Raw genomic sequence first — 13938 nt, forward strand, 5'->3', positions numbered from 1 at the left:
GTACAGGTTGCTAAATAGACCAGGTTTTTTGTTTGGCAATTAGCTGCAACATTAATATAATAGGTAAAACCTAAGGTGGAATGAGTAAAGGTTGGGTCTAAACAAATCATTTTACACCTAGTACAAGAACCACAAGAAACTGTTCCCATTGCTTGTGTAGGTTTCATAATATTTGGTACAATATCTTTACATAAAATTTGTTTCAAGTTGGGACAGTTCTTATATAAAAAGGAAGGAAAGTTTCCCACCAAATTGGATACTAAAAAATCTGTCTGTAATATATTCCAGTTATTCCGTATAACTGTCTCCAAACTTTTTACATCACTAGTGTATTTTAAAATGTATGGTATTTTTATATTATCATTGCTATTTTTATATTTAAAAGAGTTGTATTTCTTAACAATGAAGGGTGTAGTTTCTGTAATGTGTATAGTATTGTTTTTAATGAAGTTGACAAGCTTAAAGTTGTAACCTCTATCTAAAAATAATTGCTCTAACTGGTCAGATTCTTTTTCTAGGACAGTGTTTTCCTGGCAAAGTCTAGTCAGCCTAGTAAACTGACTTTTAACTATTCCTGGGAACATATGCCTAGGATGCATGCTGCTGTAATGAAGTAGTGTGTTAGTCCAAGTGGGTTTCCTATAAATAGAGGATATAATTTTTCCTTGCTCAGTAAGTGTTAAGGTAACATCCAGGAATTCAACTTGTTTCGTGGATGCTTCCACTGTGAATTTCAGATAACTAGTAGTGGATTCTAGATGGTGTAAGAAACATGTAAATTCCTCTAGGGTACCTTGCCAAATTAGGAGAACATCGTCTACAAAACGTTTGTAGAATTTGATTTTGTTAAAACCTGGATTGGTAAACAAATGCTCTTTTTCCCAATTTAGGACCACTAAATTCTTTTAAATATTAAAATAAATGCTTTGTGGTGGTCTTTAGAGTCAGTGGCAATTTTGTTTTTGTAACTAGCTTTGGAGGATTTTGAGGGATCTCAGCTTCTTACTGAGGTTGGCCAGGGAGTTCCTCCAGTCATGGAATTTTACTCTTTTTTGCAACAGTTTCTTTCTTCTGTTGTAGTTTGTTTATGGCAGAGAACCACCAGATTAGCTTCCTTTTTTTGGAGGATAGCATCTTGGTTCTATTAGGGATAGCATGATGCATGCTCTCATGTAAGGGCTTATTTGTGTAGGATTCAGCAGTTGTACCTCTATTGTCAGTCTGCATGGGTGTCATGAAGTTTGCCACTTCTGTCTCAAGTGTGAAGTTGGCTTTGGAGAAATTTTTTACGGTGGTTTCCCTAATTCAGGGTGGGGGCGGGATGTGGATGTCCAGGGTGATTAGCTTGTGGTCGGATCTGACCAACGAGGAATTGACCTCTGGTGTGGAACACAGGTTACACATGTTGGTAATGACCAGGTCTAGGATATTGCTGCCCCTGGTGGGGGTGTGAATAAGTTGATCCAAGGCATTGGAATTTATGAATTCCGGAAAACATTGAGCAAAAGAGTTGGTACATGAGTAGTTTTCCCAGTTAATGGTGGGGTAGTTGAAAATTGCCCATTATTAGGGTGTTGGGTTGTACCCTAATACTTTCCAGTGTATCAATAAATGAAGAGTAGGAATCCTGGGGCATGGTGGGGGGTCTGTAGCAAGCTACAATTTGTTTTGCTATCTTGCCCAGAGTTAATAGCACTTGGATAATCTCAGATGCATTATGCCGTGCAACTAGCCTGGAGGTATGGATATCCTTAATGAATATGGACATGCCTCCACCTTTAGTGCTTCGTTCCGTGTTAGGTGGCCAAAAGGTGTGGTATGAATTATAGCCCGGTAACGCAGGGGTGATCTGGAGCTTTGAACCAGGTGTCACTGCACAGATGTCTATGTTCTCCATTTTAAGGAGTGCCTCAAGGGGCATGCATTTTGAGGTTTAGACTTCTAGCATTGAGTAGCATTACCCTCAGATTTTGCTTGCTTGTACCAGTTACGGTGGTGAATTTGTCATTTGAACCTTGCCTAAAAAAGGCACTATAGGGGTGGCAAGAGCCTTAGCCGAAATCCCAAGGATGACAGGTGCAGGCCATCTCTGGCAAAGCATCATGGTCTATTGATCAGGTCATCCCAGGCAGACAAATACTGGATCCCCTTAGAATGACACCAGAAGCTTGGCCAATTGTTGAAGTCAATCATTTTATCCTTGTACTGTGGTATCGGATGGCAGGATGTTACTCAGAGCTAGGGTCATACCTGCCTGGGCTACAAGATCAGAGAGCTCCTCCATGTCTCTTTTCATGTAGTCCAGGGAGGTACATCTCAGGTCATTCACACCAACATGGCATACCCATCAACCTGGAAACATCAAAAATCTGGACAAGGCCCAAGAAAAATAGGTACAAATCCGTACACTGAATAACATCTAATTTGCATGAATAATTATGTAGCCCCACCCACTCCAGTAGAATTGTGGGGTATCAACTTCCAAATGCAAACTGAAGAACAGACGACCAAAATATGGCACCACTGACCCCCTGCAGCCATTCCAATGTCCCATTACCTGGCAATTTCACCACATTTACCATAAACACTAATGTGTGCATACTGCTTTACTTATACAATGATTAATTTGGATTTTATTAAATTTTGTAGCATAATGCACAAACACTAACAGATATCTGCTAAACAAAGCAATACTGTCTCACAATGAAAATGGACTTGGCATTAAAACTTCACATTCATTCAAACCCACACCACATCCAAAGAAAATGCATCTGGCCAGTGGTGGATAAAGATTACCTTTGGGCTGTTTTCAAATCATAGGCCCCTTGCACACAAAACAAGAAACATACATGTGTTCTTTGATACACCTTCCTGACTTTATTAAATTATATTCCTTGTATAATACAGCACACTTGAGACTTGGAGCGCATTTTAAATTATTTTTCAAGTATGCAATGAAACAATGCATGGACCAATAATGACAAAACTGCCCAATTCAGAACATTTCCATCATAAAAGTTTTACTTACACACACACCCACCCTGGCTGTCATAAATGAAAAGCAGTACAACCCACAGCCTTCTGCATCAAAAGCAAGCATTCTACCTGTTGTGCTACTAACACACACACCCTGGCTGTCATAAATGAAAAGCAGTACAACCCACAGCCTTCTGCATCAAAAGCAAGCATTCTACCTGTTGTGCTACTAACAACACAGTCACAAACCGATTTGGCATAAGCAGCACTGCTTAGACCAAATAAATGAAAAGCATATGCAAATAGTTCTAACACAAAATATAAGTTCCTGCTGTAAAGAAAGAAACACACAGACACGGGCTGTAATAAACGAAATGTGCAGGCAAATAGCTCCAACACAAAACATATGTGCTTGGCACTGCTGGCTATGAAAAGCTGACCAGTAATTGTCTGCAGAATCTGACAAGGGAAATGCACTACAGTTCCAACACACAAAATATAAGTGCAAAGAAGCTGGCTGTAATAAATACACAGAGCAAATAGCTGGCTGTAAAGTATGAAAATCTGGGTATTCTGACTGCTGTTAAGGAGCTCAGCTGAGCAATTGTCAGAGAATCTGACAGACAGCTAAAATATAAGAGAAATGCAAGCTGGCTGGCTGTAACAAATGCGGCCCATAAATGATGACTGCTGTTAAACTGACCAGAGAAGAGTAATTTTCTCATGTGATCTCCAAAGCTTGAATATATTTTGCTGAAAACAGATTTACATAAAATAAATAATTCAGATTACTTGACAGGCGTCCACATTACAGGGACATGCCCAAAAGACTAGAGTATGTGCCTGATTTGAAACCAGAATGTGTGCTCTATGAATCCCTCCAAACAACAAATCAAACTTCAACACAAATCTCTTCAACATTTTCTTATGCCTGGATGCACTGACATCTACTATTAATGTTTTATCTTTACATATATCTAATACAGCGCAACAATTCCAGTTAACACTGAGATTCTCATAATTTTGCTAATAAATCTGATGTAAATTATGTCATATATTATTGAAGGGAGCATAAACAGATCCCTGTGTAAAGCAAAGACCCATCTTTAGTCAAGCATTCACTTTATATACTGGCAACACTTGGAAAGGGTTATTGTGAAAGAATATAGCAACTCCAATGGATTTACTAAATACTGAGTTAATATAAGCAGTGCAAACTTTTTTACAGGGCAGTATATTGGCATTATCATGAGAAAATGCACTTCCATTTTAATACCCACATTTTCATGATGCATTAGTTTAAATAAAGGATTTATTTTACTCAGGCAGTTAACTAGACATTCTCCAAAAGATCTAACACATAATACTGCCCTCTAAATTCAGCAAACACATCATATTTTCCTATAAATGCATCACTCTAACACATTATATGTTCTTCTAAACACATCACTCTAACAAATTATACTTTCCTCTAAAGGCAGCACTCCCAACACATCATACATTTCTCTAAATGCAGCACTGTAACACAACATACTTTCCTCTAAATTCATCACTCTCTACTTGACCCAGTTATAACTAACCATAACCAAGTCAACATATCAGATATCAACCTTTACGACCACGGTCTCTTTACTGTCAAAATTCACAACCAAGCAAAATACTCGAGCCTGAGCAACACACACACAAGCCAGTCAGTTTCCTTACCATATCTGCCGAAAAATCCGTCCCAAGCAAGTTCTTTCATTCTGCGGCCACTTGCTCGCACTTGAGAAACAGTCCCAAACAAGCTCTTCATGCTGCTGCAGGCCCGTGGCTAGTCCCAAACTATTCCTGCTCGCATTTGAAACAGCCAGCCGGAAAAGCGTGAGCTCCTTTAGCTCAATTTCAACAGGCTGATAGAGGATGCGGACGTCATCACGCAGGCTGGAATCCCCAAAGGAGATAAGCTCCACAAGCCGCGAAAATTAAAATGAAGGGGTGCCACTCTGGAATCGTGGCACCCCTTCATTTGAACCTCAAAACTCGGTAAAAACCGAGCAATTCGGCATGGTTGAGAGGTATGCAACATGGACAATGACAGGGTCATATTTGTACTTGTTGTGGAATGACCTGAGTGCGTGCATTATGTGGCGGATCCTGGCACCTGACAGGCAGCTGACAGTAACTTTCTCCTTGTTTAGCCTGGTGAGTGGAACACCAGTGTGCCAGACTAGAGAGTCACGTATGACTAGAGTATTGGGTACGTTGTTGTGCTTTATGGGCTGTGGTTGAGTGGCACACTGAGTTTGTGGGCTATGTGTCATTTGGGTTGTGTTGTGGGGGTAGAGTTTGCTTGCGTTTGGAGGTCCCTGATGCTTGGGCAGGTTTTTGACAGCCTCTGCAAATGCAGGTGTGTGTTTTGTGGGGGGGTATTGGGTACGTTATGCTTTATGGGCTGTGGTTGAGTGGCACACTGAGTTTGTGGGCTATGTGTCATTTGGGTTGTGTTGTGGGGGTAGAGTTTGCTTGCGTTTCTGCTTTGGAGGTCCCTGATGCTTGGGCAGGTTTTTATTGACAGCCTCTGCAAATGCAGGTGTGTGTTTTGTGGGGGGTATTGGGTACGTTGTTATGCTTTATGGGCTGTGGTTGAGTGGCACACTGAGTTTGTGGGCTATGTGTCATTTGGGTTGAGTTGTGGGGGTAGAGTTTGCTTGCGTTTCTGCTTTGGAGGTCCCTGATGCTTGGGCAGGTTTTTATTGACAGCCTCTGCGAATGCAGGTGTGTGTTTTGTGGGGGTGTTTTTTGAGGGACTATTTGGGTGTGGTGCAAGTGTTTACCTTCTCCTCTTGACTGTCTAGTCCAGTCTTTGGTGAAGAGAGCTTTGCTTGCAGGTTGGCTGTATAAGTGCATCTCTCACAGGTTGTAGTGTTGGGTGGTAGGAGGAGCGGGTTTGTCTGTGTACATGAGGCATTTGCTGCATTGCCCCAAGAAGCCCAAATTCATCAGGTAGACAAGAGAAATCACCAGGAGCTGACCCTTAGACATGCCTGGATAGGTGCTTATTTATTAAGTACTAAAAACTGCTTTCCTCTAGACAAGTGAGGAAAGTTGAGTGCTGTAGTAATTTGCAGCTTATTTAGTGCTTAAGAGTTCTGAACAAGTGCTGAGTTCAAAGAAACAGATTTGAGTGCTGAAACTAGAAAACTGTCTAGTTCTAAGAAACAAAATTATGCTAGAAGGCTTCCCTCCAAGGGGGCTCAGAAGCATACAAAACAGTCTAGACCATTTACAGGAAAGGCAGGAAACTAGCTTAATTTTTTTTTCTTTCCCAGATGCTCTCTTTGTACACAGTAGGAGTGCCTGAAATCAGAATATGATCTCACTGCACTCAGTTGAGTGAGCAAATGAGATGGGCCCAGAAGGACTATCCAAACACAAATTTACAAGAGGGGCGGGCAGTTTCAAAGCCACCAAGATTAACACCAAAACAAAACTAGTGAGGGTGGGGAACTAACTGAAAAAACAGAGTCAAAACTTCCAGTTCAGTTAATATTCAATTCAACCCAAATAAAATCAATTAAAATGCTGTATTTGAAAAAAGCGCAGATAAAAGGTACTTAAATTCTCTTATACGTCCAGTTGAACACCGCTAGATCTTAGCCGGCCAAAGCTCAGGTTTTAAGCGCCTTAGTGGTGGGTGGGTCTTAGAAGGGGGCAAGTTATCTGAAGAGAACTAATAAAGGGCATGTTTTTGTGTCTGAGCATTTTGGAATACAATTGGTAATGGTCAGTAATAGATGGTGGAAGAAAGGAACAGTTGAAATCTTGTTGATGTTTACTACTATTAGGTCTGGAAGGGGGTGGTTATCTGCTTTAAAGTTTGACCATGCTTTTAATAACAATTATGTGAGGAAGTGCAGAATTCCTGAGTGTGCCAGTTGGTGAAGGTTGTTAAACTCACTTATGGTGTCTTTGAATGTGTTCCTTCTAAAATGCAGTTTGCTGGAAGGGGACATTAGGCTATCACAAGGGTGTGGGTTTGTCAGAGTTTGTTCTGAAAGGGAATTGCTAGCCAGTTTGGGTAGCTATCATTTAAGCAATGAGATTTATCCATTACACATTATGCTGATATTAATATGGAGAAGGCATCCCAGCCTCCTAGTTGCTGTTTCCTGTATTATAAACTGTTAGAATCTCTGGCTTAGGACACTCCGAGATTAATTGGACTACGGTGGTCCTAACTTGCTGACAGGTCAAACTCAAAGGATTAAAGTGAAGCAACCCATTTATCCAATTCAATGAATGCAAAAGATGAAATGAATAGCAACAAACGCAACTTGCTGTCAAAGGAACTAACCAAATATAGCACAAATAGTAATCCATCCCAAAAGGGCTTAGTTTACTACTCATTGCCCCCTTGGACAGTGGGGTTTTCCTTAAATGACAGGACTTTCAGTATACAACAAAAAGTGTAGCAACTTGAGAAGTTAGGATCTGTGACACCACTGTAGAATGAACTTCCTACTATGCCAACAAACATAAGAAATATTTATAAATATCCCATACAAGAAAATACAGGGTACTTCTCAAACATCCAGAATAGGTGCTGCGATTATGCAAGTATTAACATACGTATTGCAGAAAATAAACTCCGCATTACTACCAAAACGTTCAAACTCTACTTCTCCCTCAATATGCATATCAGCAAAATATGTTTACCATAAGAAATGGACTACAGATGAATATGATGACAGAAAAAATAACACCTAACATAATCAAATCCAACTTTGCAATCAACAAGTGCAACTCGGACATACCTGCCATTGAAATCCAGAGGGAGAGTGGGGTCTTCTCCTATCACCGAATCCATATTCAAGCTGCACTGTCCTGATATTAATCCTAAATTGGTCACGCCCACAGCGATAAGTCACTGCAGTTTACATTTCCCGGTCATCAGTAACCGCCACTTTCCGCTAAAGTTTTTATTCCGGTGTTTTCGCGGTCCCATTAGGATTTAAAACAATCGATAGGAGCGCCATGTTGATTTCTTAGTACGTCATTTTTTGTTGCTTGACCAACAGCCAATGAAAGGATCGAGTAGCGGTGCCAGTAGACCGGAAGCGTGTGATTTTATTATAGATAGCTTTGAGTAGAATGTGTGTTCGTGTATTATTAATCAGTTGTGGCTGTTTAAAGTGATAACTACAGCATGCAGTCATGTAGACAAACAATTAAGCAGATTTAAAGCAGCTTATTTTAGTGGTGTAGGGGGTTTCCGCTATCTGCTGAAAAGTGATTACTGCATTTCGAAAATATACAAAGATAGTATTTTGATAGAGCTCTACATTTTTAATAAGTCACAGCTGTTAGCTTTTATCAAGATTCACTGATAAAGCCAAAATCAACGAGGGGCAAAGACTCAATCTGGGACAGTTTTAAATATCCGTCTCATTCCCTTAGAAAGTTAACAAAGTTTGCATTTTTGAAGAATAAAAATATAATACTTCAGTGCTGGCATTACTAATTTGTTATAATCCTCGGTGATGTATTAGACAATTCAATAGGGTAAATATATGGAGCAAAATAAGACATCGACAAAATCGGGCACACTTGAGAATTGGAGTAAAGTTAGTTGTGTGGAGGGAGAACAATTGTAGGCTGTCTATACAGAACGGAAACCGAAGCTTGATCGTGGTGCTACAGCAAAATAAGCTCAGGGTGCTATATGCTAATTATTTCTTTTTTTTTTTTACTTTCATTTGTTTTATTACAGAACATCATTAGAAATTACAGTGACTTAAAACTCCATTCCTTTTATATGTACACCAACTGGATAACTGAAAGGGTAGTTTAAGGGACAGATACCTGTCCTTACAATATGTTCTATCAATGTGGCAAGCAATGTTTAGTCCCTTGATCGGGAAATGCTGCTGCTGCTTGTTCTGTGGATATGCAGAATGTCCAATAAAGTGGGATCCAATGATGCCTTGTATGCCAGGCATAGACAGCCCCTCAACAGTCTGTAGGAGACTGAGTACATGGTAGGGCTTTGACATGATCTGTGTAGGACAAGTTGTTTATACCCTTATCCTGTTTTTTTTTACTCAAATATTTTTTTATTTTGATTTAAAACATTGTTTACAGTTAATAAATATTCAACTATATACAATATTTACATTTAGCCTGACAGATTAAGATAACAACGATGTTGATACATTATATTTAAATTATCAGGAAGAGTCTGATTCCAGTTGCAAGGTGTCAATGTCAAAAATTTTCTCCATGGGTTATTGACTAATGGCTTGGGATGGATTTTCAGTCCTTTTGTTTTGATCTCCATTAAAACACACTTCTTCAGTAGACATAATTCCTCCATGGTAGGCGTTGTGTTGGATTTTCTAGCTATTGCTAGTATAGGCCATATTAAATACAAATCCAATTACTTCAAGTGGGGATTGTTGATTATATTCAGTAAAATTAGAAATTTTGTCAAAATAAATGTATCTGTATAAAGAGCTTGTAAAAATTATTAATCTCATTCCAATATGTTCTAATAATGACAGTCATAAACATGGCACCAGTCTGCGTTAGCTGATTCTTGGCATCTCCAGCATACATTATTACCTGAGGTGTTTCTTTGAAATTTTCTCAGGTGTTAAGAAGGATTTATGTAGATATTTCCATTGAAATATCCTCCAATATTGTAAATGGAGTGTTACTTTAACCAAGAGTAAGATATTTGTCTTGTCTTCCATTGATGGGGAGTCTGTATACTTTTTAGTTAAATATTCCTTGTTGAGGTCCCGAAAAACCACTGCTCGAACAAAAAGTTAAAAGCAATTTACTTTTATTCCAAACGAAGATCCAACAGAAAAGACTTAGTCAAGCATAACAACTATTCCCTGGTTAAGCGCTTTCATCTGCAGGAATGCAAATTTCATCAGAACCAAGATCAAGGCGCTTAGAACTCTTTTAAGGCTGATTTTGGCGCCAAAATTCAAAACAATTGGAATTAAATATCACTAAAAATGTCCCTATAAAAATAGAATTAACTATAAAAAATTGTGCAAAAGTTTTACTACCAAAATAAACAACCTACTTGTTAATCAATAATATAAATATACTACTCAAATAAAATATGTCAATGAAACTAAACTGTCCAGAAGGTCAGTCTATTGAGAGACAACCATTACCATAAATCATTCTATTAATAAAAATGGTTTGATACTAATATGGTCATTCAATCCAGGACAAGTAGTAGCATCACATAACATTTGCCACTTACTTTCTAATAGTCCCAAAAAAATTTTCCAGTTGCCTTCGCAACCTTTAGAGTCAATGTGATCAATAATGCTAAAAAGGAAAGTGTGTTCCTGCCCTCTATCTAAAACATGTTTACTTAGAGCATTATTACCGTCGTGTTTTTTAATCTTGTATAAGTGCTCGTAAATTCTAGTTTTCAATTTTCTCTCGGTCTTCCCGATATAGTATGCGTTGCATACTGTACATGTGGCGACATAAACTACTCTAGATGTATTACAATTACCTACTAAACTAACCAATCTGGTTTTAATGATGTTGTTCAAAGTTATTGTCTTGGCTTCATTAATATTCTTACACTGATTACAGGCACCACACTTGGTTGTTCCTTTTTTATTAGTATCCTTATCCCTCACCTTCTTAGTGACCTTTTTACTCTCCAACATATTTTTAATGTTTGAGGATGTTTTATAAACACAATTTGGGGTAATCCCCACTATTTTCCCAACATCTTCTGATAGGGTTAAGATGTCCCAATGTTTAACTAAAATTTCTTTTATTACATTTGTGTATGGGCTAAACATAATCACACAAATATTGTTGTTGTTGTAATTATCTCTCTTTTTGGGGTTAAAAGGTTTCCCCAACAAGGGAGGGTACTTCTGACCCCATTCCTTTTTGACAAGCGTTACTATGGGAATTAACATGGAGTCTGGATACCCCCTTTTGATAAACATATTATAAATGTTATCCAATTCTTTTTCCATAATATTTTTGTTGGATGACGTACGCGCCGCACGTATGCATTGACCTTTGAACACATTTTTAAAAACATGAGGTGGGTGGCTACTCCCATAAAATAAATAATCATTGGAGAATGTGTCCTTTCTGTAAATTCTTGATTCAAACCCTTTGGTACTGTTATTAACAAAGGTATCTAGGTACGAAATCCCTTCCTTTTCTACCTTATAAGTAAATTTCAAAAAACAAGTCGTGTTGTTTAAATAATCAATGAAACTCTTAATTAGGTCTTCAGGTCCGTTCCAAAGGATGAATAAATCGTCAAGGTATCTTGTGTAATATACCATATATTTGTAATATTCACTAGGGAATATATATAATGATTCCCATTCTAACATGACCAGGTTAGCGAACACAGGGGCACAAGAGGCCCCCATGGCTACGCCCTTGGTCTGCCTGAACACTTCTCCTTGAAATTGAAGATAGTTGTAATCCAGGATCAAACCCATCATATCAACAATGAGGTTAATTCTCTCCCAACTCAAAGTAGAGTATTTCCTTAAGCTTTCAAAAAAGTATTCCAAACCAATATCTTTTGGAATACTTGAAAAAAGGTCAACGACATCAATTGTTAGAAATAGAAGATCACTTTGCCAAATATCTGAAGTCAAATTTGCTAAAAAGTTCCATGAATCCTTGGTAAGATGTCTGACATTATCGTAAACATGCTTGGTCCATCCATCAATAATAAACCCCATGTTGTATGTCTTGGATTTAGACCCAGAAATAATAAGTCTAAAAGGGGGTTTGTCCAGACATTTATGTATTTTTGGGATGCTGAAAATAGTGGCCATCCTTGGAAATTCTTCTCGAATAAACTCATAGACCTCATTGGTTATTCTATCGTCTAGTAAATATTCCTCTAAAACAAGGTCTATTCTCCTGTACCCTATGTTGACTTGGTTAACTGAAACCTCTTCATAATTACCAGAAAGGTGGAGTATTTTTTGGATTTCATTGTTGTAATCCAAGGTAGTGAAAACAACAATACCTCCACCTTTATCTGGTTTCATGATCCTGATGTCTTAATTGGCCAAAATATTTTTCAAAACTTCCCTTTCTTTAGTACTTAGGTTGTCCTTATACAACCCACCATAGTCCGGATTGGTTTTGATGTTTGAATATAACCAATATATGTCTTTACTTACTAATTTTTCAAAATTGGCTATGTTCGGATGATAAGTTGGAATATAGGCACTTTATTTCTTAAATTTATTAACATTGTTGTGTCTGTCCCTTTCGTCTGTTCCACTGAACTGTATAGCCAAATTAAGTCTGCGGCAAAATAACTTCATCTCCTTGATTGTATCTATAATATTAAATCTTGCCGTGGGTATGTATTTCATCCCTTTACTAAACAGGGAAAAAAATTCTTCATTAATATTTTCATCAGTGTAATTGTAAACATTGAAGCCGTTAAAGGTGTGAATAGTTAAATGAGTATTCTCACTAATTTGAATTTGCACAAGTGCCCAAATGAAGGTCAAAAACCAAACTCCTTAGATAAGCACAAGCACTTTAATTCCTTAACGCTGCAACACAAAAGAATATGTTTTCGACATAGAATCCAAGTCTTCATCAGAGATGAACAAATCACAGTAGACCTTACATCAATTTATCAAGGTGGAGGTATTGTTGTTTTCACTACCTTGGATTACAACAATGAAATCCAAAAAATACTCCACCTTTCTGGTAATTATGAAGATACATCAATTTATCAAGGTGGAGGTATTGTTGTTTTCACTACCTTGGATTACAACAATGAAATCCAAAAAATACTCCACCTTTCTGGTAATTATGAAGAGGTTTCAGTTAACCAAGTCAACATAGGGTACAGGAGAATAGACCTTGTTTTAGAGGAATATTTACTAGACGATAGAATAACCAATGAGGTCTATGAGTTTATTCGAGAAGAATTTCCAAGGATGGCCACTATTTTCAGCATCCCAAAAATACATAAATGTCTGGACAAACCCCCTTTTAGACCTATTATTTCTGGGTCTAAATCCAAGACATACAACATGGGGGTTATTATTGATGGATGGACCAAGCATGTTTACGATAATGTCAGACATCTTACCAAGGATTCATGGAACTTTTTAGCAAATTTGACTTCAGATATTTGGCAAAGTGATCTTCTATTTCTAACAATTGATGTCGTTGACCTTTTTTCAAGTATTCCAAAAGATATTGGTTTGGAATACTTTTTTGAAAGCTTAAGGAAATACTCTACTTTGAGTTGGGAGAGAATTAACCTCATTGTTGATATGATGGGTTTGATCCTGGATTACAACTATCTTCAATTTCAAGGAGAAGTGTTCAGGCAGACCAAGGGCGTAGCCATGGGGGCCTCTTGTGCCCCTGTGTTCGCTAACCTGGTCATGTTAGAATGGGAATCGTTATATACATTCCCTAGTGAATATTACAGATATATGGTATATTACACAAGATACCTTGACGATTTATTCATCCTTTGGAACGGACCTGAAGACCTAATTAAGAGTTTCATTGATTATTTAAACAACATGACTTGTTTTTTGAAATTTACTTATAAGGTGGAAAAGGAAGGGATTTCATACCTAGATACCTTTGTTAATAACAGTACCAAAGGGTTTGAATCAAGAATGTACAGAAAGGACACATTCTCCAATGATTATTTATTTTATGGGAGTAGCCACCCACCTCATGTTTTTAAAAATGTGTTCAAAGGTCAATGCATACGTGCGGCGCGTATGTCATCCAACAAAAATATTATGGAAAAAGAATTGGATAACATTTATAATATGTTTATCAAAAGAGGGTATCCAGACTCCATGTTAATTCCCATAGTAATGCTTGTCAAAAAGGAATGGGGTCAGAAGTACCCTCCCTTGTTGGGGAAACCTTTTAACCCCAAAAAGAGAGATAATTACAACAACAACA

The 13938-nt window shown here is 37.9% G+C and overlaps 1 protein-coding gene across 5 annotated transcripts in view; it reads right to left on the reverse strand.

Annotated features, from left to right (window-relative positions):
* Positions 1-8007, reverse strand: part of LOC122791042 (myomegalin-like) — a 3200315-nt gene extending 3192308 nt beyond the window's left edge. For 3 of the 5 annotated variants that reach the window (XM_044058820.1, XM_044058819.1, XM_044058816.1), the window contains exon 1: positions 7773-8006. In XM_044058820.1, coding sequence (XP_043914755.1) covers positions 7773-7825 — 53 coding nt within the window. In that variant the 5' untranslated portion in view covers positions 7826-8006. Of the gene's footprint in view, positions 1-7772 lie in introns of all 5 variants that reach the window. The other 2 variants (XM_044058817.1, XM_044058818.1) reach the window with 1 other exon arrangement.
* Between the last annotated feature and the right edge of the window lie 5931 nt (positions 8008-13938).

The sequence above is a fragment of the Protopterus annectens genome, chromosome 16.part0, assembly GCF_019279795.1.
Source record: "Protopterus annectens isolate FY-2018-M chromosome 16.part0, PAN1.0, whole genome shotgun sequence".
Classification (NCBI taxonomy): Eukaryota; Metazoa; Chordata; order Ceratodontiformes; family Protopteridae; genus Protopterus; species Protopterus annectens.